General features: G+C 41.2%; 1 protein-coding gene across 11 annotated transcripts in view; it reads left to right on the top strand.

Moving 5' to 3' along the window:
• Positions 1 to 26,734, top strand: part of PITPNM2 (phosphatidylinositol transfer protein membrane associated 2) — a 398,693-nt gene that overhangs the window by 195,265 nt on the left and 176,694 nt on the right. For all 11 annotated transcript variants that reach the window (XM_073676202.1, XM_073676201.1, XM_073676209.1 and 8 more), the window contains one exon: positions 6,354 to 6,535. In XM_073676202.1, the coding sequence (XP_073532303.1) occupies positions 6,458 to 6,535 (78 nt within the window). In that variant the 5' untranslated portion in view covers positions 6,354 to 6,457. The remainder of the gene's footprint in view (positions 1 to 6,353; positions 6,536 to 26,734) is intronic.

Here is a 26,734-nt window from a genome sequence, read left to right on the forward strand (position 1 = left end):
TTTTTTTTCGATTTGTGCCTGTTGTTATGTCACTTTAAAACTTCTTCATCTTTAAAGGGAATGTGTCACCCCCGTGGGCGTCGATTTAGGGGAATAGTAAGCATATAGGATGGGTTTGCTTGGTGTCCCTCGGACGCCAAGCCTCTGGAAAACAGACTTTATAAAACCAGATTTCTCTTCAATCAGACCTCTATTATGGACCATACAGGTATGTATAGATTTACTTTTCTATAACCTATATGGCCATAGTAGAGGTCTGATATCGCCCAGGGGGTGACACATTCCCTTTAAATTTCATCTTTATTCAGTGAATTGCCCAGCTAATATGAGATCGCAGGATAGTAAATGGACAGATGAGTATTAAAACATCACTAAGAGGTTGTTACTCTTGTATTTCTAGAGCCAACATGGCACCATGCTGGCACAGGTTACATATGAGTCTTTACGTTAAGAATAGCTTAGAAATCATTTTTGGCCTGCAAATAATAACAAGACTTCCGACAGTCTGTAGATTCCAGAGTTTCCACTCTCTGCACTGCTTAGCTTCTGAATTGCTCAAGTGACGTCAAATCATATCTATTAATGGAAAAAAAAGATTAAGCAGTATTATCTCTGCCCCTTTTTTATTATTTATCTCCATGACAGTATTTTGGGTGCCTAGAAACAGTGATTCTTTTCAGAAAACTGAAAGTAAGACAGATTTTTTTGTGTGGCTTCTTGTAACTGAGAGCAATTTTGAAGTTTGCTTTAATAGCCTTTATTATTATTTTTATTATTATTATTGATATTAATATTATTAATAATAATACTATTTATTCCATGAAGGGTAAGCAATTGATGTGTTTAATTATGTAAATGGGGTGTTTGTAGACATACAAGTTTGTAAATGTAAAAAAAATTGTTTTCTTCATATTATTGTCTGTTTTCATAGCACTATCATCTTTCGTGAAACTATGCTGCATATAATAATGTAAGTGTGGACTAAATCTAATTTTGGCCTTGAATTAACAAGCTTGCATGGCTACAATATACCTTGCATCAGAAAAGCAAACAAGAAATAACAGCAGAAAACGTATGTTCGTTTTCTGATAATTTATTATGTGTTTATATCACTGGTGCAAATAGCTGTGGGATGATTGCTCTAATTTACGGGTAATTAAACAATTAACACATTTCTCTCCATCATTGAAAAAACTGCAGAGTGCAAAACTGGCAAATCATCAGCCCTTGCCATATCCTGTGCCCCTAGTGTATTGTGCACAGATTGTTGGTAAACATGTATCGCTTGTGCAATATAAATATAACAAATGCAATATAAATATAACAAATGCAAAATAAAAATGCCGTCTAATAATAAACCTGCACGTGGCAACCAATCTGATCAGATTTCATTTCCTAAACCGTACATTTAGTGTATACGTCAGAAACTTTCCCGGTATACCTGCTAAATTTACAATGTTGCCAGAAGGTTTGTGAACCGTTCAGAATTTTCCATATTTCTGCATAAATTTTACCTAAAACGACATCAGATTTTTACACAAGTCCTAAAAAAAGATAACACTAAATCAAACAAATGAGTCAAAAATATTACACTATGTAATTTTACTTATTGAGGAAATGATCCAATATAATCTATGAGTGTCAAAAGTATGTGAACTTTTAGGGTTAGCAGATAATTTGAATGTGAAATCAAAGTTTGGTATTTTCTATCAATGCAATGACAATGAAGTGTGAGTGGGTGACCTGTTTTATTTAATAAACAGGGATTTAGCAGTCAGATCTTTACAACACATGTTTTTGGACGTGTATCCTGACATGAACAAAGACAATTTCTGAGAACCACAGAAGAAGAATTGATTTTCATCAAGTTGGAAAATGGTATAACATAATCTCTAAACTGTTTAGACTCCACCAATCCACAGATTGTGCACAAATGGATGAAATTCAAGACTGTTCTTACCCTACCCAATAGTGGTCGACCAACAAAGATCACTCCAAGGGCAAGGTGTATAATAGTCAGTGAGGTCACAAATGAACCAAAGGTAACCTCTAAGCATCTACAGGGTTCTCTCACATTAATGGTCCACCATCAGGAGGGCACTGCACAGCGATAATCATGATTGCAAGGAGAAAATCCACTGCTCTCCACAAAGTACATTGCTGCCCATCAGCAGTTTGCTTAAGGTCACCTGGACAGGCAGACGGCTATTGGAACAATGTTTTGTGGATGGATGTACCCAAAAGAGAGCTTTTAGGTTTCAATGACAAAGTGTTACGTGGTGTTTGGATCTGTTTTGCTGCATCTTGGCCAGGGCAGTTTGAGTTTTATCAGCACATTCTATGCCTATGGCTAATCTCAAGAAAACGTGGGATATGCAGCAAGCCAATGACTCAAAGTACACAAGTAGTTCTACAAAAGAATGGTTAACGTTAAACACTTGGAAAGTCAAAGAAGTCTGGACCTTAATACTATAGAAATGTTGTGGAAGGACCTGAAGTGAACATTTCATAGGAGAATACCACCAAGATAACAAAGTGTAAATTGTTTTGAAGGGAGTAATGGACTAAAATGGTTCAAAGCCAATATGCAGGACTAATCAACAATTACCGGAAATGTTTAGATGTAGTAATTGCAGCACGAGGGGGTCACCCCAGAAACTGAAAGCAAAGGTTCACACACTTTTGTTACTCACAGACATGTGTACTACTTAAAAAATATCAAAGCCCGATAGTTTTGATTAATGTGTTTAATTTGGTTCTCTTTATCTACTTTTGTAACTTGTGTGAAAATCTTATATACTTTAAGGTGAAAATTTAGCAGAATGTGGAAAATTCTTAATGGTTCTTAAACTTTCAAGCACCACTGTACATTGCAAACATGATGTGAACTCCACCCTAGGTTGTCTTGATAAATGAGATCTATTGCATCAATTATTCTGTATAGATGGTAGAAAAAAGTAATGTTATAAATTGGTAATATATATATATGTTATACATTTAATGAGTTGCAAATCACATGGCAGAATTTGTAATAAAAATCGTTAATATATGTGTGTTATCAGTAAAATGGAAGTTTTATCAGCCAAGCTGTAAACCCCTCAGCTACAAGGCTAGTGCAATGGTAATATGCAGGCCTTGTTTGGTTATCGATCAGAGAGGAAGCATTGTTTGAGATGAGAATAGCGTAGGCAGGGATGCAGCTTCTGGCCTCTATAAAGACTCCAGTAAATATATTGATTACGGAGAGAAAAGCTTGGAGTTCACAGTACAGCGCCATCACCTAATTGCTACACATGAAATACGTCAGTTTCTGGAATATTGATTTACAGACTGTTCTCTTATGTCTGTGGCTCCTGCGTTCCACTGCTGTGTATTTACATGGGAACTTTTCTTAAGGGGGCTTATGCTTTTGTTCCCACTTCTCTTAAAGAACAAAAGTACATTTATTTTTTATTTGGAAGTCATATATGAAAACCTATGCAAAATTTTCATCTTTTCGTCAATGGCCCTTTTGTTCATGCACACTGACATTTACACGTCACTTGTGTGAAATGGATTGTAGTCATCTCTTGCAATCCCAAATTCCTAAGTGGTCCTAGGCCCTGTTCCAACAGACTTTTGAAAAACAGAATTTAGCAAACTGTGCTAAAATGCACAACTCACTCTTCGTTTGCAAACTATGTCCTTTCCCTATGGCCAAGGGTGAATTTACACATCCATGTGAAAGCCTGTGTGCTGCCCAATTTATTTTTTTTTCTGTCGGACAGCACATAGACCCACTGACTATGCCATACTCTGATCTTCAACATCGAATCATAATAAGACATGCACTGAGTTTCACCGATCTCATTCTCGGATCCATGATGTTCAGAGATGTGGCTAGGTGTGTCAGGTGTGACAGACAGTCGTTCTAGATCCAGCTGTAGAAGGTCATTGAGCTTGGCTCTGCAGGCACCTTCTTGATCTTTTCATCTCTGTAGTGTAGTGATATCCTTCTCCTTCTAGGACCTAGCAGTGAACTGCACCTTCTGCTGCTAATTGACACACCCTTGCTGGATGTTTAAATACCTTCAGTCTATCCAGAGAGTCGCCGGTGATAGCTCTATTTTCCTCTGTCCAGGCTTGAAGTTCTAGTAGTTGGCTAGTGTCTTCTTGGAGCTCCCTTGGAGGATAGTTGGCGTTATCTCTCTGGTGTCTCCTCAAGCTAAGTGCTTTCCCTTGTCTGTTTACCTGTTTGTCTTTAGTTGCAGTGGGGGCTGACTAGTGCTCACCCTGTCCTCTCCCTATCTAGGGCCTATCACTAGGGGCAGTCAGGGATTAGGTTCCCTGCTCGGCGATAGGTGCAGAACCTATTTAGGGACGTTAGTGGAGTCAGGGTGTTGGTAGATCTCCCTAGGGGTTTCCACTCCCCCTTTCCCAAGTGTTTCCTCCCCCTCTTCCCGTTGTTGGCACCTTAGTCTTTCCCTCACTTTGCCTGACACTATAGTTTTGCGACACCCTATGGGTCTACATTAAAAATCAGACAGCACCCATATGGATGTGTGAATGTATCCTAAAGGGACATAAAAAATCAGTCATTGCACTTCTTGAATTCACACACCAATGTACTTTCAGATTTCAATTCAAATACTAATGTTGTGGGAAAATACTGTGTTCTATATAATGGAAGTTAAAAGAGAATGTCCAGTTGTGGCCATACAAAAACACACACCTGGATGGCTGACTCAATTTGGGCAGAGTTGGTCCTAAAATCTTCCTCGGGCTGCTCCTCTGTCCCCTGTGCTTTACACTTCACCTCTGCATTTTTTGATTGACTCCTGTGTATAAGCACAAGTCCGTTGCAAGCTAATTAGGGGTATTTTATGCTATTTACCTGTCAGTCTGCAGTACATTGCTGATGTTATTTTTGGATTTCTTCTGGACCAGTGTTGAGAAAACTTAGAAGGTCTGCCACAGGAGGGAAAATATTTTTCCATACCAAAAATTGGACAGCACTAGTGCACAAAGGTCACTAGTTAATGGTTTAATGCCTGCAATCACATGTCCCCATTAAACTGTGATACTTGTTGATGAACCCTTACATAAGAGTATTTTACATTTCTGTTCTATTTTTCTGTGATTCCGTAGACTGTGCATTACAATGCAGTAACATTGATTGTATTGTAAAGTCAAGGTTAGAGGAGATCATTTCATTGTTGTTGTTTTTGCACAGAGGATAAGCTTTCTGTTGCAGCAGACATTACTATTAGAACCAAAGTAGACATTTGAGATATGTGTTTTTAGCTGTTGTTCCAGAAAGCCTCATCTTGTAGCCGTTCATTTTTGTGTCGTTTTTTAGGACAAGTCCTTCATTTTTTTGCACTATTCTTCATTGGTCAATTGGTATTTGTTTTTGAGTTTTTTTTGTGTTTTTTTTTTATTATTATGAGGAATTGGGAAAAAATGTTCAGGACAAATTATAATCTATGACATTCTCTAAACTGTGAGACACTAGCTAGGTGTTGGTGAGGTGCAGTGAGAAGGGAGTTTCATAAAGCGATCATATTCTGTACAGTATTACTCATCATTTATTTTACTCTCCATTATATACCGCCAAAAATTTCCTCAGTGCTTTATAGACATGACCACTGTCCCCAGTGGGGCTCACAATCTAGATTCCCTATCAGTATATCTTTGGAGTGTGGGAGGAAACCGGAGAACCCGGAGGAAACCCACACAAACACGGGGAGAGCATACAAACGCCTTGCAGATGTTGTCCTTGGTGGGATTTGAACCCAGCTCTGCAAGGCTGCAGTGCTAATCACTGAGCCACCATATAGTCGCAGGTTTTCTAGTAGTTAGAAGAATTTGGAATTTGACTTTTGTGCTATTCACTTGTGATTTAACTTTTGACTTTTTTAATTGTATTTATTATTCTATAGAGAATGTGGGATAATAAAAACACTGTATTAGGGCTTATTCACACATCAGTATTTTGTATCAGTGTTTGTATTCCAAAGCCAGGAGTGGACAATCAGAGGAAAACAATAGTTGAAACATTGACAGCTTTTCTGTATTTGGAGAAACTCCTGGTTTTGGCATAAGAATACTGATCAAAAATACTGACCAAAAATGTGTGAAGAGGCTTTAAAGGAATTTCAGAGACCATGTGTTGTACCCTTACTGGTAGGGTCATGTCTACCATTCTTAACAGGTGCTGTATACTTGCAGTACTGAAAAGGTTAAATCTGTCATTTGCAGTTTACATGTTTCCCATCAGGAAAGCATGAGTGCAATATGAAGACTGTAGGGTTATGCATCCTATCCAGAAGGTGGAAAAATAACTCTGTCATATGTCTGCCTTGTTGTTTCAGGTTTCCCCCAAATGACTTCCCAGGCAGTGATTTAATAACCTGTAAGCGGAGTTCCTCGGGTCACTGATTCTGGCAGCTTTGGAGGGGCAGAGATTTTTTTCAAGATGCTGATTAAGGAATATCGCATCCCGCTTCCCATGACTGTGGAGGAATACCGGATTGCACAGCTCTACATGATTCAGGTTTAACGTTTTACCTTTATTCCTTTAATGTATTACTAACTGTCCTAAGGTAACTACGATGATTTTGTGAACTTTCTGCTACATATTCCTATTGCATTAACAATTTATTAATAGTATCTGTTATGTGCCGTTTTAACCATCTCTTAATGTAGCCCTGCTGCCATTTGTTGAATGCATCTTGTGCCAATGATAATTATTTCCCATGTTACTCAAGTAGGAGTCACTTTTAAATATTTTATTAGTATTTTATTATAGCTTACTGGAAATCCTTCCATTATAACCATGCGCAATTAAGGTGAATATGAATATTTCAAGTAATTGGAGTTGTGGTTTCAAAAGTGGAGCCCGAGTTTATTTTACTGTAATGCACATTTCAAAAGGTTTTAGTTGGTTTGTGTGTTTCCTAAAGTGAAGAGAGAGAAACCTTAAAGGGATTCTTCACATTTGTTTTCTTCTGACCACATAAGTAATGCTGAACTTCATGGTCTCCTTAAGGCTGAGTGCCCACTATGCGTTTTTCAAGCTTTTTTGCCGCGGAAGTTCCACAGCGAAAACACTTGAAAAACACTTGGTAATACGTGGCCCATGGTCCCCAATGATAATCCGCGTGTGCTGTGCACATGCTGCGGAAATTTCCGCTTCGGATTATCATTGCGGAAAAATACGCAGCATGTCCGTTAATTTTGTGGACACGCAGCGTAATTGCCGCCATTGACTTGCATTGAATCGCTTAATATCCGCATGACTACATGTGCACATGTGGATATTAAGCGATTCAATGTGCGGATGGTACCCAGGTCTGGACAAGAGGAGACTGTCATCCAGACCTGGGTACCATAGTAGCTGTAAAAAAAAGAATTTAAAATAAAAAATAAAGATTATACTCACCTTTTGATGGCCCCGTACTCTCCTGTACAGTGTGTCCTGGTGCGTGCTGGCTCCCCGGTGGCTCGCAATGGTGTAAAAGGACCTTCCATGATGTCATTTAGTCATGTGACAGGTCACGCGACCGCTGCCTTCGGCTTAGGTGGACATAGGAGGATACTTCCTGATAGAAGGGTTCTGGAAGCTGGATGCAATAGCGTGGTGGGAGTGCTTGATGCAGGAATACCGAATGAGGGTAATGCGGGATCCCCTAGATCATACATGTTAAACTCCGGCCCATGGGCCAAATCTGGCCCGCAGAGTGGTTTTATTTGGCCCTCGACACCAGAACCACCACCCCTGTGGAGCCATTATTCTGTATGGAGGACTATGTGGGGCCAATTATTCTGTATGGAGGACTATGTGGGGCCCATTTTTCTGTTTGGAGGACTATGTGGGACCCATTATACTGTATGGAGGACTATGTGGGGCCATTATACTGTATGGAGGACTATGTGGGGCCCATTATTCTGTATGGAGGACTATGTGGGGCCCATTTTTCTGTTTGGAGGACTATGTGGGACCCATTATTCTGTATGGAGGACTATGTGAAGCCCATTATTCTGTATGGAGGACTATATGGGGCCCATTATACTGTTTGGAGGACTATGTGGAGCCCATTATTCTGTATGGAGGACTATGTGGGGCCCTTTATTCTGTATGGAGGACTATGTGGACCCATTATTCTGTATGGAGGACTTCGTGGGGCCCATTATACTGTATACTGGTTGGCCCGTGACTTTGTCCAAGGTTTTCATTTTGGCCCTCTATGTGTTTGAGTTTTACATCCCTGTCCTAGGTGCAAGTACACTGACTTGTGATTTCTGTGGGGAAGCTTTGGTTGTCATTCTACTGATAATGGGGGCTCTGGGTGTCACTACTGTGGGGTAAGGCAGGAACTGGATGTCTCTATTGTGGGGCACTCTAGATGTGGCTCACAGCCCTCTCTCAGAGCTGAATGTGGCTCTCGAGGTAGGAAAGGTTGTGGATGACTGATCTAGGCAGACGTGTGGGAAGGTGTAATGTAGGTAGGTAGTTTGAGTAGAATCAGCGAAAGGTGACAAGCCTCTTTATTATTAGGTATTCTGTATAATCCTCCTGGTACATAGTAATCCTACATTCTGTGCTGTCCTGCATTGGAGGATATTTTAGACACTATTTGATTTTTATTTATTTTTTTGTTAAGCCCCTTTAGTCCTATTTTAACCTCACATAAATTTGATCTTCCTGGCCTATGGGATATCAATCAAGACAGGAGAAGAGTGAGACTTCAAGAAACTAGGATCGCCCAGACGACTCTTCAGTGTTAATTCACATAAAGCACTCGCTGCGTTATAACGTATTATTTATGCAAAAAGGGATGTTTCAGATATTAGCATCTTTTGAAACCTATTACCATTGTGCATTACCATATGGTGGCGGTTTAGGGGCTGATAATACCACTCTCTCCTCCAGTTAATCGATGAATATCCTAAAAGAGGGACTCTGTTAACCTAGAATTCCCTAAGAAGGTTTGAATATAGGATTTCTAAAACAAGCGACCTGTTTAACTTAGAATTAGTGACATCACTGTGACATTAGGTACTCGGCCCACTCACAAAGTAATTCAATGCATAGGCACAATGCATTGTACATCTTCACACAGTACTAATTAGATTAAAATCATATTGTATGATGCATGAAGGGTGCGGAAGGGAGCAGGAGTGGGCCTCAGCTGCGGGCTCCATGGTTACGGGTGACATCAGAGTGCACCACGCCAACTCTGCTGTGCAGGGTGTGCGGCAAGTATTGTCCTAAGCTAAACCCAGTGGATTGCTGATGTAGCCAGGTTTCCAAGGGAACAGATGCTGCACACTGATTCTGATGTGGTTTGTGCAACTTATGGTAGTGGTGAGGACAGAGAAGCAAAGAAAGGAAATGGAAGAGTTAGCAGCCATGGTCCAGATAGTGGGAGTCATGATCCTCTCCCAGAATAGATCGGGAAGGGGGTGTCTGTGTGCACTAGTGGTGTCAGACAGCTGTGTGGGGAGGAATGAATGTGCTAGTTGAAGGTTTACAGTTTCTTTAGTTGAATTTAAGTAGCATTTATTTTTTGTTCTCTGCAAAAAAAAATTAGGCTTTTAATGGTGTCTTTTTAAGGACAAGGTGCTTTTCTAAGGTTTTTGCTGCAGTTTTCTGTGCTGATACATCCTTTCTTTTTCAGAGCTTGGACCTATAATTCTGATGCCTTGTGAACGAGATGTTATTGTACATGTTACTTCTCATATCCCAGTTAGACGAAACAAATGTCATCCCAGGTGTAGTTAGTGCAGAAATACTATTCTGTTGACAACATTTTACAAAGTTTCCAGCTTTTACAAACATAAAGGGGGCGTTATTCATTATAGCCTTTATTCCAGAATTCTGGTGTTAAAAGGCTTAAAAAGTCGCAAAATTTTGGTGCAACTCAAGGTTTTGCTAAAATGTTGTAACTTTTGGCATCTTCACAACATTTTTGCCCAGCTCCAACAAAATGGGCAGAGCTAGGACGAGACAAGGGTGAGCCAACTGCCGCTCGTCAAATTCACAATGAGCAGCGGAATTCGTTACGCCGCAAATATTACTCCAGCAGGGACTGGAGTAAGATTTGTGGCGAGGCGCACACTGAGACGCATACCACTACACACCTCGCCGGATTCATTAAAAAGTGTGACCCTCGCAATGCAGCCTTGTACTCCACCCCACCCCATCATCAAGACCATGAGAAGATCACTGGTCTTGATGAATCGGGGCCAAAAGGTTTAGCCACTCAGGATTTCAACTGATTCACAGGCCACCTATGCCACGTACCCAAAATTGTCTCATTGTATGGTTGCTTCTTCAGGAAAGGATATTGTTCTTGGTAAACAACCAATTCATTTTTTTGCAGTAAATCTGCTCTTGGGGTTCCCAATGTAGGCAAAACTGAGCTCTGTATCATATGCTACAAAGCCTTGTAAAAGAGCTTTTGCCAAATATTTTTGTGGCCCTAACCACAACATCGGACATGAAATTCTAGCAATGAAGAAAAATTTGAATGAGAATATAGAGTACAAACTCATGATTTATTTTTATTATTATTATTTTTGTGTGTAACTCCTGCTGTTTTTCTGAATCTGGCATTGTTTTTCTTTAGTTCCTGTGCCTCTCCATTCCGAAGATACAGCCTTCTTTTCCCTGTGTGTCATTCTACTCTTTTTTTAGCCAAGTAGGTGTGGTCATCAACTCTGCCCTGTGCGGCACCCTCTTGAGGACCACACCCACCCACCTTGGCCTAAGAGCCTAGATTTTTATACAGGTAAGGGGGACCATATCTCAGGAACAGAGAGGTGCAAGAACAAAAAAAAACAACTTCAAATTTGTGAGACAGCGGCATTCACACCAGGTAAAAAATTACATATTTATGGCATGTGACAGGTCCTCTTTAAATTTGTTATTGTGGGTCTCATAAGGAATGAGCTTCACAGACTAGGTGGGGGCATCATAATTATAAGCCTGAACTCCATTAGGCAGCAATAATATTTGTTATCTGCAAATGGCTGTAAACGATGTATCCTCTTATCTCATATTTCAATATTGTGCTAGTTGTCACTTGTTTAGCATACTATTCCATTGTCCTTTTATACAGATGAAACTCTGAGGTTATCTTACAATCGTGCCTGATAAAATAAGCCTTTTTTATTGTTTATTTTAGACTATTAAAATGATTGATTTACTTTTGTATAGTATCTATACTATTATGCCATATTATATATACAGCCTTATGCATTACACAAAATAGTAAAAATAAAATAAGTATGCAAATTGTCTCTTCAGAGAGGACTTGAACTCTAGTGCCACTTATTGGAGGTAGAAATCCTAAGGGTATGTGCCCACGTTGCAGAAATGAAGCAGAAAATTTCTGCTTCATTTTTGCATGTCCCTTCCCGGAAAAACGCTTGCGGAATTTGGCAAGCGTTTTTCGCGCGTTTTAGAAGCGTTTGGGGCATGCGGAATTGCCTTGCGTTTTTTATTGCATTGACAAGGCAATTCCACATGCGTAAACGCAAAATTAATGGACATGCTGCGGATTATTGTGCCCATCAAAAACGCGGCGGAAAAATCCGCAGCATGGGCATTGAAATTGCGGATTCTCATTGGGGACCATGGGGGACGGATTACCAAGCGTTTCACAAGCGTTTACGCTGCGGAAATTCCCCAGCATATACGCTTGTAAAACGCTACGTGGGCACATACCCTAAAAGTCACTAGCGACCCTTTAATGAGCCTTACAATACTACTTGGGATAAAAGCCAACCAAGAATTTCTATTTATAGGCACAGTGTTTCTGGGTATTGCCCCTGGTCAGTTAAAAAGTTATCTTATTGTGAAAAGCATAGTACCGAAAAGCATCTGATAGATTTGGAGCAATCTTTAACCCCAAATGCTCCATGGCAGATATATTTGTCATAGTTGTTTTAGGCTCATCTCCATGCATTGGTGATATAAACAGCATGAATGTGGTTTTTACACATAACTGGGCTCATGCTTAAGCAGCTAGAATAATGGGACACTCATGGATTATTATGCCAACCAATGGTCACTGGATTTGACTTGCACAAAAAGGTATTAAATCCTGTTAGAGGAAGGGTCTAATAGGCTGCCTGTCAGCCCTCACACAACCTTGTCAACAAAATAATACAAAGTCATTTTTTACACCAGGACAAACACTCGGCAAGCAGTGCAACTTGCCACATACTACCAGTGTGCACTTTGCCAAATACTATACACACACTGTTAGTATTTGGCAAACTGCACTGCAAGCCGAAAGTTTGCACTTGGGTGGAAAACCCCTTTAAGGTAATGTGCCAATAAAGCTACAGTGATTCTGCAGTTCAGCTTTGCTGGCATTTATAATTAAGAATGACAGATCGCAAAATCATTAAAGAATGCCTAGATTATGCAATGTGAATCATCAAGAGGCAGCACCACTACAATAATGCATTTCTAACACCGCAGCTGCATTTTTGTTCTCTTTTCTTTGAAAATTCAACACTGAGGATTAACAAAATTGTAATCACTGCCAGAATTTGGTACCTTCTCCTGATCTATATCTGTGTGCACCAGAGGGTGCGGAAAGCTGAGTGAATGCAGAGTATTTGACGTCAGATTTAATGAACACAAAAGAGTGATTAACGAAACCCAGGCTGATTCTGGCTGCCGAAGGAGTGGGCTGCTGCCAGCGTGGCTTCTTATTTTCCCCAATTATTATTATTTTTATTCTTCATATTGGCAGCTGAGCCCGAATCACACAAGTGGGAGAGACTCTATATTTATATATTGCGCTTCAAACAGATTTCTTGGGTTGAAACTGTTTGTATCTGTATTTAGCTGCTCAAGCAGTAATGGCTCTAGAAAATGAGTTGAATGTTAACCCACATATGGGTACAAGGGTGCGAAGTTCACTTGCCTGGAATCTGTCCTTTTAAATTAGCAGATTGAAATAGAAAGAGAAATTAGTTCCAGCTTGTAGACAAATAAAAAAAAAAAAAAAAAAAAAGGAAAAGAGGGGCGTGCTAACGTATTGTAATGAAAAAGGTGACATGGCTGGGAGAAAAGTTGCCAGACCGCTCTGGCAGAAGCTTATCTCCAGGAGAGCAAAACTGTCGACAGGTCCGAAATCTTACATTCCTGATTGATGCTTCTCTTGGCAATCAGTTGTCTGGGGCATCCATACATATTAGTCTGTCAGCGAACTCGTCAATATCGGCGCTTTTGGCCGACATTAGTCTGATGTGTATGGGGCCCTAAGAGTGCCCTGTGACCAATTTCTGTCCAACCAGGCCAAAATTTGTGTTTGTAAATGACCATTTGATCTGATTTAAATCTGTCTTTCCTGCCGGAAACTTGATCTGATGTGCTTAAAGTGAACTTGTCATCAGGATTTTATACCCCAAAGTAATGGCATGTACGTAAAAGTTCTTTGATGCTGATTAAATCTGCACCTTTTTTTTATAGTTTATAAGTTATAGTTGATATTTATAGTTGAAATTTAACGCTAATGAGTTGCAAGTGCACTGGGGCGGGCACTGCACTTACAACCTCTCTCTCTATTCCCTACCCACTGCCCGCCTCCATTCTAGGACTGACAGGTCACTCATGTTTCAGTAACCTACAGACAGGAGGCTGGCAGCAGGCCGGGAGAGCTGTAAGTGCAGGGACCGCCCCAATGCACTTTCAGCTCATTAGCATACAATATCAACACTGTGTTTCTCTAAATCTTTATCTTGCTTGTAGAAATCTGTTTTGCTGCTTAGATTAACATTAAAGTGCCTTGTAAACTGTAAGAAAAAGCCTTATACTCCACTTCGTCATAGGTGAGGTTCTAGTGATGACTGTGACTGGTCTCCCAGCGCTTGTGTGACATTGTTATTGAGTGCTTCAACCAATCAGCGTCTGCTGATGAACTGCTTCAATCACTTTTCCTTCGGACATCCGAGTTTCTTCCAAGGGATGTGTGAGCTCTGCTGCACATTAGTGGATACTGATTGGCTTCAGTGCTCAAGTGGCAAAACGCTGAAATGGGTCCAGTGTGGTAGGTGAGTATAAGGGCTTTTTTATATACGAGGAATAACAGCATTTAGGTAGCGGACAACCCCTTTAACTGTATGAAAGGGTGGTTCTGGGTTTCTTTTATATGTTATATACAACAAAGTATCAGTTCATGCTAAATTTTTCAAAATGTCAAACTAAGGGCCACTGTACACTTTAGACTAATGTCGGTGAACCCACCGCCACCGAGGGGTTCGCCGTCCAACTGGTGGTCAAGGAAGATATTGATTGGGCAAGTCCGATTTTGAACTGCCAATCTCGTTGTTCCACTGTAGATAAGCCACTTGCTGAAGTGTCAACTGGCAGCTTTCTCATAGAGAACACAGGATCGCTCGCCAAAAAGCGCTTATATGTTCAAGAGAGTCGGCTATGATGATGGATGGCCAAAAAATCGTTTAGCCGACATCCATTTATTGTGTATGGGAGCCGTAAGGCCACGTCCCCACTATCAGTATTTGGTCAGTATTCGATAAGTATTTTTTCTCATGAGTGGGAGCCAAAACCAGGTGAGGAACAATCAGAGAAAAGGTATAATAGAAACAGGTCACCAATTCTGCATGTATCACCCACTCCTGGTTTTGGCTCTTGCTCCTGAGAAAATATACTGACCGAATACTGACGAGATACTGATAGTGGAGCTGTGACCTTAGACTGTGATACTGAACTTATGCACAACTGGTATCAGACTAACTTATAGAAAAAAAGATAACATATCATTTAAAGGCAATCTTGTCACCAGGTTTTTGCTACACCATATAAAAGAGCAGTATAATCTAGGGGCAGAGACCCCTATTCCAGATTCCAGTGATGTATCACTTACTGGTCCGCTTGCTGTAGTTTTGATAAAATCACTGATTTATCTGCGGCAGGTCTAGCAGTTCTCTGAATGCTGAGCTCTGTACAACCACCGCCAACACCACTGATTGGCAGCTTTCTGTGTACACTGTGCATAGGCTGAAGGCTGCCAGTCAGTAGTGTAGACTGTGGCTTATATAGAGCCCATTAATATGGAGGATGACACGTAGCAAAGGGTTTACTAGTCTTCTAGTTATAATCTTCTGCTGATAAAACTGTGATTTTTATCGAAACTACAGGAAGCAACCCATTAAGTGACACATCACTGGAATCAGGGTCTCTGTCTCTACACTATGCTGCTCTCAGATTAGTTGGCAAAATCTTGATGAAAACCTTTAAATCGCATTGAACGTGTCATTTTTTAAACAAATAATTAAAAAAAATATAAAACAATCATGGATTTTCTATTTTTCCTCGTTCTTTTCATAAAATATACCAAGGATCAAATAGAAAGAAACAAACCAAAAAAAGTTATATATACTTCAAAAAAGTTCCTCCAAAAATATATAGCCCTCTGTACAAAAAAAAATCAGACCACATATTGCCAACGTCGACAAAAAAAAAAATATTTGGTATCGCTGTAATCATACCGACTTATGAATTAAATTGAACACGTTGTTAAAAACATATCATTTATACTGTAAAGTCCTTGGTATAATTAAAAGAAAAGGAAAATACAATGGAGGATTTGATAGTTTATACAATTCTCTGCCCACTATAAGCCCTCATTCTCACATCACTATTTTAACCAGCAGTGTCTCCAAAACACAGAACAGGTGTCAATCTTTCAATTTATAGTTTTCCTCAGTAAGTTCCACTCCTGGTTACAAGTACTGATGCAAAATACTGACGTGTGAATGAGGCCTAAGGCTTTTAGTTCGGTTTGTATAGGGGTTGTGATTTTCTGATCTTTAGTCGATTTAGAAATCAGAGCACTCGTGCATACAGTGAAATGCAATCATATGATGCCAGCCTAAACTAGGAATTGTTACAACCATACAGGCTCCAAACAATAAAAAAGGTACTTTGGCCTATTCTAAACAAAAGCTTTTCTTCCCTAATTTAAGACCGATGTTTCTCTCTTAAACTTTTGGAGAGCCAGAAATTGAAATCAGCATTTAGGCTGCGTGCCCACTATGTGTTTTTCAAGCGTTTTTGCCACGGAATTTCCGCAGCAAAAACGCTTGGTAATATGTGCCCCATGGTCCCCAATGATAATCCACATGTGCTGTGCACATGCTGCGGAAATTTCCGCTGCGAATTCTCATTATGGAAAAATCCGCAGCATGTTCATTATTTTTGCGGAAACGTGGCGTAATTGCCGCCATTGACTTGCATTGAATCGCATAATATCTGCATGAGTACATGTGCACATGCGGATATTAAGCGATTCAATGTGCAGATGGTACCCCGGTCTGGAGAAGAGGAGACTCTCCTCCAGACCCAGGTACCATAGTACCTGTTAAAAAAAAAAGAATTTAAAATATAAAAAAAAACATTAGACTTACTTTCTGATGGCCCCGCGGTCTTCTCTCTGGTGCGTCCTGGCTCCCCGGTGGCTCGCGATGGTGTAAAAGGACCTTCCATTACGTCATTTAGTCATGTGACAGGTCACGCGACCGCTGATGTCGGCGGTTGCGTGACCTGTCACATGACTAAATGACGTCATGGAGGGTCCTTTTACACCACCGCAAGCCACCCAAGACACCGGATGCACCGTACAGGAGAACGGGGGCCATCGGAAGGTGAGTATAATGTTTTTTAATATTATTTTTTACCATTTTTATTATTTTTTTAACTATTAACTTGGTCACACTATATAAATCCATGCCGGATGCATGGATTTATATAGTGTGACTAAGTTGTCAAGCACTTTCCAAGTGATGCTAAAATCGCTTGGAAAAGCGCTTGACAACCCGCATGCGAAAATGCATGTGAAAAACTCTTGACAAATGCTTCTACCTGGCAAGAAAAACGCATATAAAATCCGCATGCGTTTTTCCTGCCAGGGAGATGCAGAAAAAATCAGCAGCATTTCTGCATCGTGGGCATTTAGCCTTAGATATGTTCACCCTATAAGTTTAGAACACGGCAGAAGAAGATAAGCTTGTTACTGTATCCAAATGGTCCATAATGAATTGTATTGTATTGAGCGAGGCTCTGCCTGGGAGTATACATAACACATACATCACAGCCGTTCACGGCTCAGAAACCGGCGAATCCTCGCTGCGCACAGTGCGTGACCTGGGGGATTCATAAGTCTGCAGTCACACAGAGTGACTGCAGACTTATCAATTGAGTCTGGACAGTCCCTTTAACATAACCATGCATGTGTGATCTGGAATCTCTTCCATCCACTGGATCAAAACCTGAGTTTCAGATGGTGTCTGGTTGGTTCTGTGATTCATAGACCCTTCTATGAGTTATGTCTTGTAGGCAGATCTCATTACAATCTTGTTCCTATTCCAGGAAATAGTTCCCTGCTACTTAGAAAGCTTGAGTGGTATGCCATCACTGCGACTTCATTACGTCTATATACAGATCACAAGCAAAGAGTTCACAGATATTTTTCTGTTGTTTGAAAATGACATTCATTCTACGTAGTAATAAAGCTTGATGGCCATTGCACAGTGAGCACTTAAAAAAAAAAAAAAAAAAAACCTGAGCAACAATGATACAATTGTTTTTTATTTTTATTTTAATTACACCCTGGAAAGATGGTGAAATTCAGAACTACAAGCAGGAGATTAACGCTGCCCTTTTTGGTGCCCACGTGAGACCTGGTCCAACCATGCCCCCAGCACTGATTATCAGCTCCTGTCAATATACATTATACACAGAAAGCTGTAATGTGGACAGGGCCAGCTTTCTGAGCTCTGCTACATCTACAAAACTCTGTATCACAACTGCTGCACCCAGTTAAGTAAGTGATACATTGCTAGAAGCAGGGTCTCCTTCTCTACATTAGGGTGCTATCAGATGAGGTAGCAAAAACCTGCTGACAGATTCGCTTGAAGAAGGTCCTTAGTATAGTAGTAAAAGTGAACTTGGCTCTCCAATGTAAGATGCTGCTAAATCATTTTGTTTTTCAGCAATACTGATGCTTTGGTCCTGTGCAGACCTTCATCATGGATACATTGATTGCAAAATGAAGACACAGGTATAAAGAAGAAAATGCGGAGTACAGATGCTTCACAGAGCCGGCTGTCAGTCCAAGAGCCGTCACGTGCTTATAGCCGCTTCTCACAGTATAATGAGCGGTGCTGTGAGCCATGACTGTAATCGCTCCCTGCCCTCCCCCCCATGACTGAAAGTCGCCGGCTCATAGGAGGAAGTAAGTTTATTTTCTCCATGTAGCCATGCTTTCTGTAAGGCGGCCAGACAGCATTACAATGCTGTTTAGCTGTAGATTATCCCCTTATTAGCAAGTAAATAGCATTTTCCGAGGGGACAGGTTCCCTTTATGTATGCCCAGGGCCAGCGTCAGCACCCGGCGCACCCGGGCAAATGCCGGGGCCCTGAGCAGGCAGAGGGGCCCACTGGTGGTCGCTCACCCCGCTGGGCTATGGGCGGAGGAGAGCGGTGTCAGCGCCCGCCCTTCTCCGCCACTTGCTCAGGGCCCCGGCAGCTGGATACTTACCTCTCCCCGCGCCTCTTCAGATCCGCCGTCTTCCTGCTCTGCGCTCCCTGTGACGTCTCAGGTCAGAGGACGCGGTGACGTCTTTACACCGCGCCCTCCCCTGAGCCGTCACAGGGAGCGCTGAGCGGGAAGATACTGGCGACGCTGGAGTCCGGACCCGAGCAGTGGGCAGCAGGTAGCAGGTGAGGAGAAAGGAGGTGAGTATTTGATTTTTTTTTTTTTATGTATGGAGGCATGGGGCAGTATAAAGAGAAGGGGGGGGTGGCATCCTCCATGGAGCATTATAAAGAGAGGGGGGGGGGCATTCTGCATGGGGCATTATAAAGAGGGGGGGGTGACATCCTGCTTGGGGCATTATAAGGTGTGGAACAGCCTGCATGGGGCATTATAAAGGGGGGGGGGGCAGCCTGCATAGTGCATTATAAGGGGGGGGCAGCCTGTATGGGGCATTATGTGGGGGGTAACAGCCTGCATGGAGCATTATAAGGGGGGGACAGCTTGTATGGGGCATTATGTGGGGGGTAACAGCCTGCATGCAGCATTATATGGGGGCCAGTATCCTGTATGGAGCGTTATAAGGGGACCGGTATCCTGTATGGAGCGTTATATGGGGGCCAGTATCCTGTATGGAGTTTTATAAGGGGACCAGTATCCTGTATGGAGCGTTGTATGGGGGCCAGTATCCTGTATGGAGCTTTATAAGGGGACCAGTATCCTGTATGGAACGTTATATGGGGGCCAGTATTCTGTACGGAGCCTTATATGGAGGCCAGTATTCCGTATGGAGCCTTATATGGGGGCCAGTATTCCGTATGGAGCCTTATATGGGGGCCAGTATTCCACATGGAGCCTTATATGGGGGCCAGTATTCCGCATGGAGCCTTATATGGGGGCCAGTATTCCGCATGGAGCCTTATATGGGGGCCAGTATTCCGCATGGAGCCTTATATGGGGGCCAGTATTCCGTATGGGGCCTTATATGGGGGCCAGTATTCCTTATGGGGCCTTATATGGGGGCCAGTATTCCGTATCGAGCCTTATATGGGGGCCAGTATTCCGTATGGGGCCTTATATGGGGGCCAGTATTGTGTATGGAGCGTTATATGGGGGCCAGTATTCTGTATGGAGCGTTATATGGGGGACAGTATTCTGTGTGGAGCGATTCACCGATTTCTGAGCTATTGTGGAATTTACAATAGATATCACTCATGTAATGTAAGAAGTGAAATCTTTGCATTGTACTATATATATATTTCTCCGCCGTATCTCTGCATCATGAATCGTGGTATGAGTTAAAGGGGCCCACTGAGACTCTTTCGCCCGGGGCCCAGAAAAACCTGGAGCCGGCCCTGTGTATGCCTGTATGAAAATAATCCAAATTTATGAGAAAAACAACTTTAACAAAGCAATGTATTGCTCATCTGTCAGTCTTCATATGAGAGACTGACATTGATGAAGGGATTTCTCTAATCATCATCTCGCAGTTATACAAGGTACAAATTGTGAGAGTTTGTGATCATGTTCTGGACATGTGATGTGTTCCTGTAGTATGAAGTATTGTGCTGGGACTATAAATAGCAGTGAGCTATTCAGCTTCTCAGAGGTAAATAAAAAGTGGAATAATAGGTGTTTAACAACATTTTAATGTAAATATATATACACTGCTCAAAAAAATAAAGGGAACACTTAAACAACAGAATATAACTCCAAGTAAATCAAACTTCTGTGAAATCAAACTATCCACTTAGGAAGCAACACTGATTGACAATCAATTTCACATACTGTTGTGCAAATGGAATAGACAATAGATGGAAATTATTGGCAATTATCAAGACACCCTCAATAAAGGAGTGGTTCTGCAGGTGGGGACCACAGACCACATCTCAGTACCAATGCTTTCTGGCTGATGTTTTGGTCACTTTTGAATGTTGGTTGTGTTTTCACACTCGTGGTAGCATGAGACGGCCTCTACAACCCACAGAAGTTGCTCAGGTAGTGCAGCTCATCCAGGATGGCACATCAATGCGAGCTGTGGCAAGAAGGTTTGCTGTGTCTGTCAGCGTAGTGTCCAGAGGCTGGAGGCGCTACCAGGAGACAGGCCTGTACACCAGGAGAGGGGGCCGTAGGAGGGCAGCAACCCAGCAGCAGGTCCGCTACCTCCGCCTTTGTGCAAGGAGGAACTGGAGGAGCACTGCCAGAGCCCTGCAAAATGACCTACCGCAGGCTACAAATGTGCATGTGTCTGCATAAACGGTTAGAAACCGACTCCATGAGGGTGGTATGAGGGCCCGACGTCCACAGATGGGGGTTGTGCTCATCGCCCAACACCGTGCAGGACGCTTGGCATTTGCCACAAAACACCAGGATTGGCAAAGTCGCCACTGGCGCCCTGTGCTCTTCACAGATGAAAGCAGGTTCACACTGTATATATACAGTACAGACCAAAAGTTTGGACACACCTTTTCATTTAAAGATTTTTCTGTATTTTCATGACTATGAAAATTGTACATTCACGCTGAAGGCATCAAAACTATGAATTAACACATGTGGAATTATATACTTAACAAAAAAGTGTGAAACAACTGAAAATATGTCTTATATTCTAGGTTCTTCAAAGTAGCCACCTTTTGCTTTGATGACTGCTTTGCACACTCTTGGCATTCTCTTGATGAGCTTCAAGAGGTAGTCACCGGAAATGGTCTTCCAACAATCTTGAAGGAGTTCCCAGAGATGCTTAGCACTTGTTGGCCTTTTTGCCTTCACTCTGCAGTCCAGCTCACCCCAAATCATCTCGATTGGGTTCAGGTCTGGTGACTGTGGAGGCCAGGTCATCTGGCGTAGCACCCCATCACTCTCCTTCTTGGTCAAATAGCCCTTACACAGTCTGGAGGTGTGTTTGGGGTCATTGTCCTGTTGAAAAATAAATGATGGTCCAACTAAACGCAAACCGGATGGAATAGCATGCCACTGCAAGATGCTGTGGTAGCCATGCTGGTTCAGTATGCCTTCAATTTTGAATAAATCCCCAACAGTGTCACCTGCAAAGCACCATCACACCTCCTCCTCCATGCTTCACGGTGCAAACCAGGCATGTAGAGTCCATCCGTTCACCTTTTCTGCATCACACAATGACCACTGTGGTTGGAACCAAAGATCTAAAATTTGGACTCCTCAGACCAAAGCACAGATTTCCACTGGTCTAATGTCCATTCCTTGTGTTCTTTAGCCCAAACAAGTCTCTTCTGCTTGTTGCCTGTCCTTAGCAGTGGTTTCCTAGCAACTATTTTACCATGAAGGCCTGCTGCACAAAGTCTCCTCTTAACAGTTGTTGTAGAGATGTATCTGCTGCTAGAACTCTGTGTGGCATTGACCTGGTCTCTAATCTGAGCTGCTGTTAACCTGCGATTTCTGAGGCTGGTGACTTGGATAAACTTATCCTCAGAAGCAGAGGTGACTCTTGGTCTTCCTTTCCTGGGGCGGTCCTCATGTGAGCCAGTTTCTTTGTAGCGCTTGATGGTTTTTGCAACTGCACTTGGGGACACTTTCAAAGTTTGCCCAATTTTTCGGACTGACTGACCTTCATTTCTTAAAGTAACGATGGCCACTCGTTTTCTTTACTTAGCTGCTTTTTTCTTGCCATAATACAAATTCTAACAGTCTATTCAGTAGGACTATCAGCTGCGTATCCACCTGAATTCTGCACAACACAACTGATAGTCCCAACCCCATTTATAAGGCAAGAAATCCCACTTATTAAACCTGACAGGGCACACCTGTGAAGTGAAAACCATTTCCGGTGACTACCTCTTGAAGCTCATCAAGAGAATGCCAAGAGTGTGCAAAGCAGTCATCAAAGCAAAAGGTGGCTACTTTGAAGAACCTAGAATATAAAACCTATTTTCAGTTGTTTCACACTTTTTTGTTAAGTATATAATTCCACATGTGTTAATTCATAGTTTTGATGCCTTCAGTGTGAATGTACAATTTTCATAGTCATTAAAATACAGAAAAATATTTAAATGAAAAGGTGTGTCCAAACTTTTGGTCTGTACTGTATATGTATGTATGTATGTATATATATATATATATATATATATATATATATATATATATATATATATATATATAATATATAATATAATGCTGCAAAGTAAGAGTGCTATCAAGGCTAGAAGTGATAAGTTTATTTTTATCAATTAACAAAATTCTAAATAAATGAACAAGAGAGAAATCTGAATCAAATCAATTATTGAGGCCTGGGTTTCTGTTGTAAATCAGCTCCTGGGACACTGTGGAGAAATGCCTGTACCACCGGTTCCACAACCAAATCAATGTAGCGCCAAGTTGTTAGTGTTCCTAACATGAAGACTGGAGGGGTCCGGCTGTCATACATTATGGCGTCTTACACCATTGTCTCAGCATTACGACCATGGTGATGTTCTCTTTATAGTTTGAGGCTGCATTTCAACAAATTGAGCTAGGCTGTCACGCAAGGTGTGGGAAAGACTTCTTGCAACACAAAGGGAAGAGGGAAAAGGAGCCTGGACTCTAGGGAAATGGGGAAGTGGAGACCTCCTAGGCTGATCTAGTATCACCCTGTCTTCACTAACGTCCCTACAACCCCTGGCAAAATTATGGAATCACCGGGCTCGGAGGATGTTCATTCAGTTGTTTAATATTGTTGAAAAAAAGCAGATCACAGACATGGCACAAAACTAAAGTCATTTCAAAAGGCAACTTTAGGGCTTTAAGAAACACTAAAAGAAATCAAGTTAAAAAATGTGGTACTCAGTAAGGGTAATTTTTTCAGACCAAGTAGAGGAAAAAAATTATGGAATCACTCAATTCTGAGGAAAAAATTATGGAATCATGAAAAACAAACACACAAAAGAACACTCCAATACATCACTAGTATTTTGTTGCACCACCTCTGGCTTTAATAACAGCTAGCAGTCTCTGAGGCATGGACTTAATAAGTGACAAACAGTACTCTTCATCAATCTGGCTCCAACTTTCTCTGATTGCTGTTGCCAGATCAGCTTTGCACGTTGGAGCCTTGTCATGGACCATTTTCTTCAGCTTCCACCAAAGATTTTAAATTGGATTGAGATCCGGACTATTTGCAGGCCATGACTGACCTTATGTGTCTTCTTTCAAGGAATGTTTTCACAGTTTTTGCTCTATGGCAGGATGCATTATCATCTTGAAAAATGTCATCATCCCAAACATCCTTTCAATTGATGGGATAAGAAAACTGTCCAAAATATCAATGTAAACTTGGCCATTTATTGAAGATGTAATGACAGCCGTCTCCCCAGTGCATTTACCTGACATGCAGCCCCATATCATCTATGACTGTGGAAATCTGCATGTTCTCTTCATGCAGTCATCTTTCTAACTCTCATTGGAAATGCACCAAACAAAAGTTGCAGCATCATCACCTTGCCCAATGCAGATTCGCGATTTATCACTGAATATGACTTTCATCCAGTCATCCTCAGTCCACGATTGCTTTTCCTTAGCCCATTGTAACCTTGTTTTTTTCTGTTTAGGTGTTAATGATGGCTTTTGTTTAGCTTTTCTGTATGTAAATCCCATTTCCTTTAGGTGGTGTCTTACAGTTCGGTCACAGACATTGACTCCAGTTTCCTTCCATTCGTTCCTCATTTGTTTTGTTGTGCATTTCCTGTTTTGGAGACATATTGCTTTAAGTTTCTGGTCTTGACGCTTTGATGTCTTCCTTGGTCTACCAGTATGTTTGCCTTTAACAACCTTCCCATGTTGTTTGTATTTGGTTTAGATTTTAGACACGGCTGACTGTGAACATCCAACATCTTTTGCAACATTGCGTGATGATTTACCTTCTTTTCAGAGTTTGATAATCCTCTCCTTTGTTTCAATTGACATCTCTCGTGTTGGAGCCATGATTCATGTCAGTCCACTTGGTGCAACAGCTCTCCAAGGTGTGATCACTCCATTTCAGATGAAGACTAATGAGCAGATCTAATTTGATGCAGGTGTTAGTTTTGGAAATGAAAATTTACAGGGTGATTCCATAATTTTTTCCTCAGAATTGAGTGATTCCATAATTTTTTCCCTCAGTTTGGTCTGAAAAAAATCACCCTTACTGAGAACCACATTTTTAATCTTGATTTCTTTTAGTGTTTCTTAAAGCCCTAAAGTTGCGATTTGAAATGAAGTTAGTTTTGTGCCATGTCTGTGATCTGCTTTTTTTCAAAAACATTAAACAAATGAATGAACATCCTCCGAGCCCGGTGATTCCATAATTTTTGCCAGGGGTTGTATATTGGCTCTTCACCAATCGCCGCACACGAACCTCGCCCTGTCTTTCCCTAGCGTTTGGCCCTGACTAGGGAAGGGAGGGGGATGAGCGCTAGTCGATCCCCACTGACCACTAAAGACAACAAGGGGGAACAAACAAGGGAAGATAGCTTAGCTTTTAGTCGACTTCAGAGAGATGATCACCCGTCCTCATAGCTCCAAAGAGGATGAAGTAATGCACTTGCTCCGAGCCTTCACAAAGGGTAATGTGAGGATCGCCGGCACCTCCTTTTAGCAGAGAGCAGGTATTTATACACCCAGGCCATGGTGTTAACTAGCCAGAGGAAGGTAGCCACTGGGTCCTAGAGAGACAGCCTCAAAGAAGGTCTCTGGCCTCTAAAAAGGTGTCTGGAATGCCAAACGTACAGATCTCCTGCAACCAACTGCAGGGCGACTGTCTGTCACTTCTGACACACCCGTGACATAGGCTTAGGGTCAGGGTCAATGAAGCCCTCAATGTTGAGAAATAAAGGCAGATACTGATACCCCATGCAATACCACCAGAGAAGCATCTGATTGGCTCCAAATTTATTCTGTAGCAGGACAACGGCTCAGAATATACAGTCAATGTCATTAAGAACGATCTTCAGCTTAAAGAACGAGTCCTGGAAATGATTATATGGCCCCCACAGAGGTCACCGTCATCAAGTCTGTCTGGAAATGCATAAAGTGACAGAAGGATTTGCACAAGCCTATATTCACAGAAGATCTGTGGTTAGTTCTCCATTGTTTTTGGAACAACCGCCCTGCTGAGTTCCTTCAATAACTGTGTGTAAGTGTACCTAGAGGAACTGATGCTGTTTTGAAGGCAAAGGATGATCACATATAGATTTCTCTTTTGTTTGTTCACTTTTCTTTTTCTTAATATTTCTATTTTTATAAGTATTCTTACAGCCTAAAATGTCTACTCAGTGTGTATAACTGTCTATGTAAAAGAGTCACAAAGATATATATGTATATGTGTGAGTAAATATACAGTATATTTATATATATATATATAATATATATTTTTATATTTTTTTTGTGTAAAGCCTCCAAGGTTCAGTAGCTATTACGAGTCTCACCGGGTAGTTACTCCTAATCTTTTGGCGAATGTACCAAGTTTGTTGGATTTGTAAAATTATGTAGAAATACAAGCAGAGAGAACCATTGGGTAACAACCACTGGAAGCCTTTGTTACATCTCCTACAACGGTTATGATCCAACTCTAAAAAAAAAAAGTAAAAATATAAAATAAAGAGGTATCTGGGTAGAATTTCTAACTACATACAAAATGAAGAAGCTCTTAATATGTTGTATAGCAACAATTTAATTTTGGCCCTGTGTCTGTACAGTTTTACAAATTTTAGTATTTAGCTGAAATCTTAAGTTGGTGGTGAGTCTACTCCTAAAACGAAGGAAATGAGCTGCTACTAACAATGACCTAATCTCATCCGGTATGTCAGTATTTCCTAACCCCCTCAGGACGAAGGTAAGGATATTATTAAAACTAAAACACCTTTTTCCTAAGTTATGATTGACTGTCATGACATCCTTTTAGCCAATTGTATAAAGATAAAATATATCATGTCAATTACTTATTCCAATGTTTTAGCGGAACATCTGAAATGTAATACTGTACATAAATTGCTAGCTACATAAACTGTTTGGTTTTGTTCATTGTCGATATGTGAGTCGTTTCACCGCATTGTGCTGCTAATCATGTATTTTCACCACAATATGGGTGACAAAGAAAGAAGTGCTTTAAAGAGGACCTGTCACAAATCAAAAGTGACCAGTTTTTGCTCAGATTTTATTCCCACTGCTCCTCTTGAGTATATCGTTTTGGG

This window comes from Phyllobates terribilis, unplaced genomic scaffold, assembly GCF_046119375.1.
Source record: "Phyllobates terribilis strain yellow unplaced genomic scaffold, ASM4611937v1 Scaffold_1__5_contigs__length_1240528914, whole genome shotgun sequence".
NCBI classification, from domain to species: Eukaryota; Metazoa; Chordata; class Amphibia; order Anura; family Dendrobatidae; genus Phyllobates; species Phyllobates terribilis.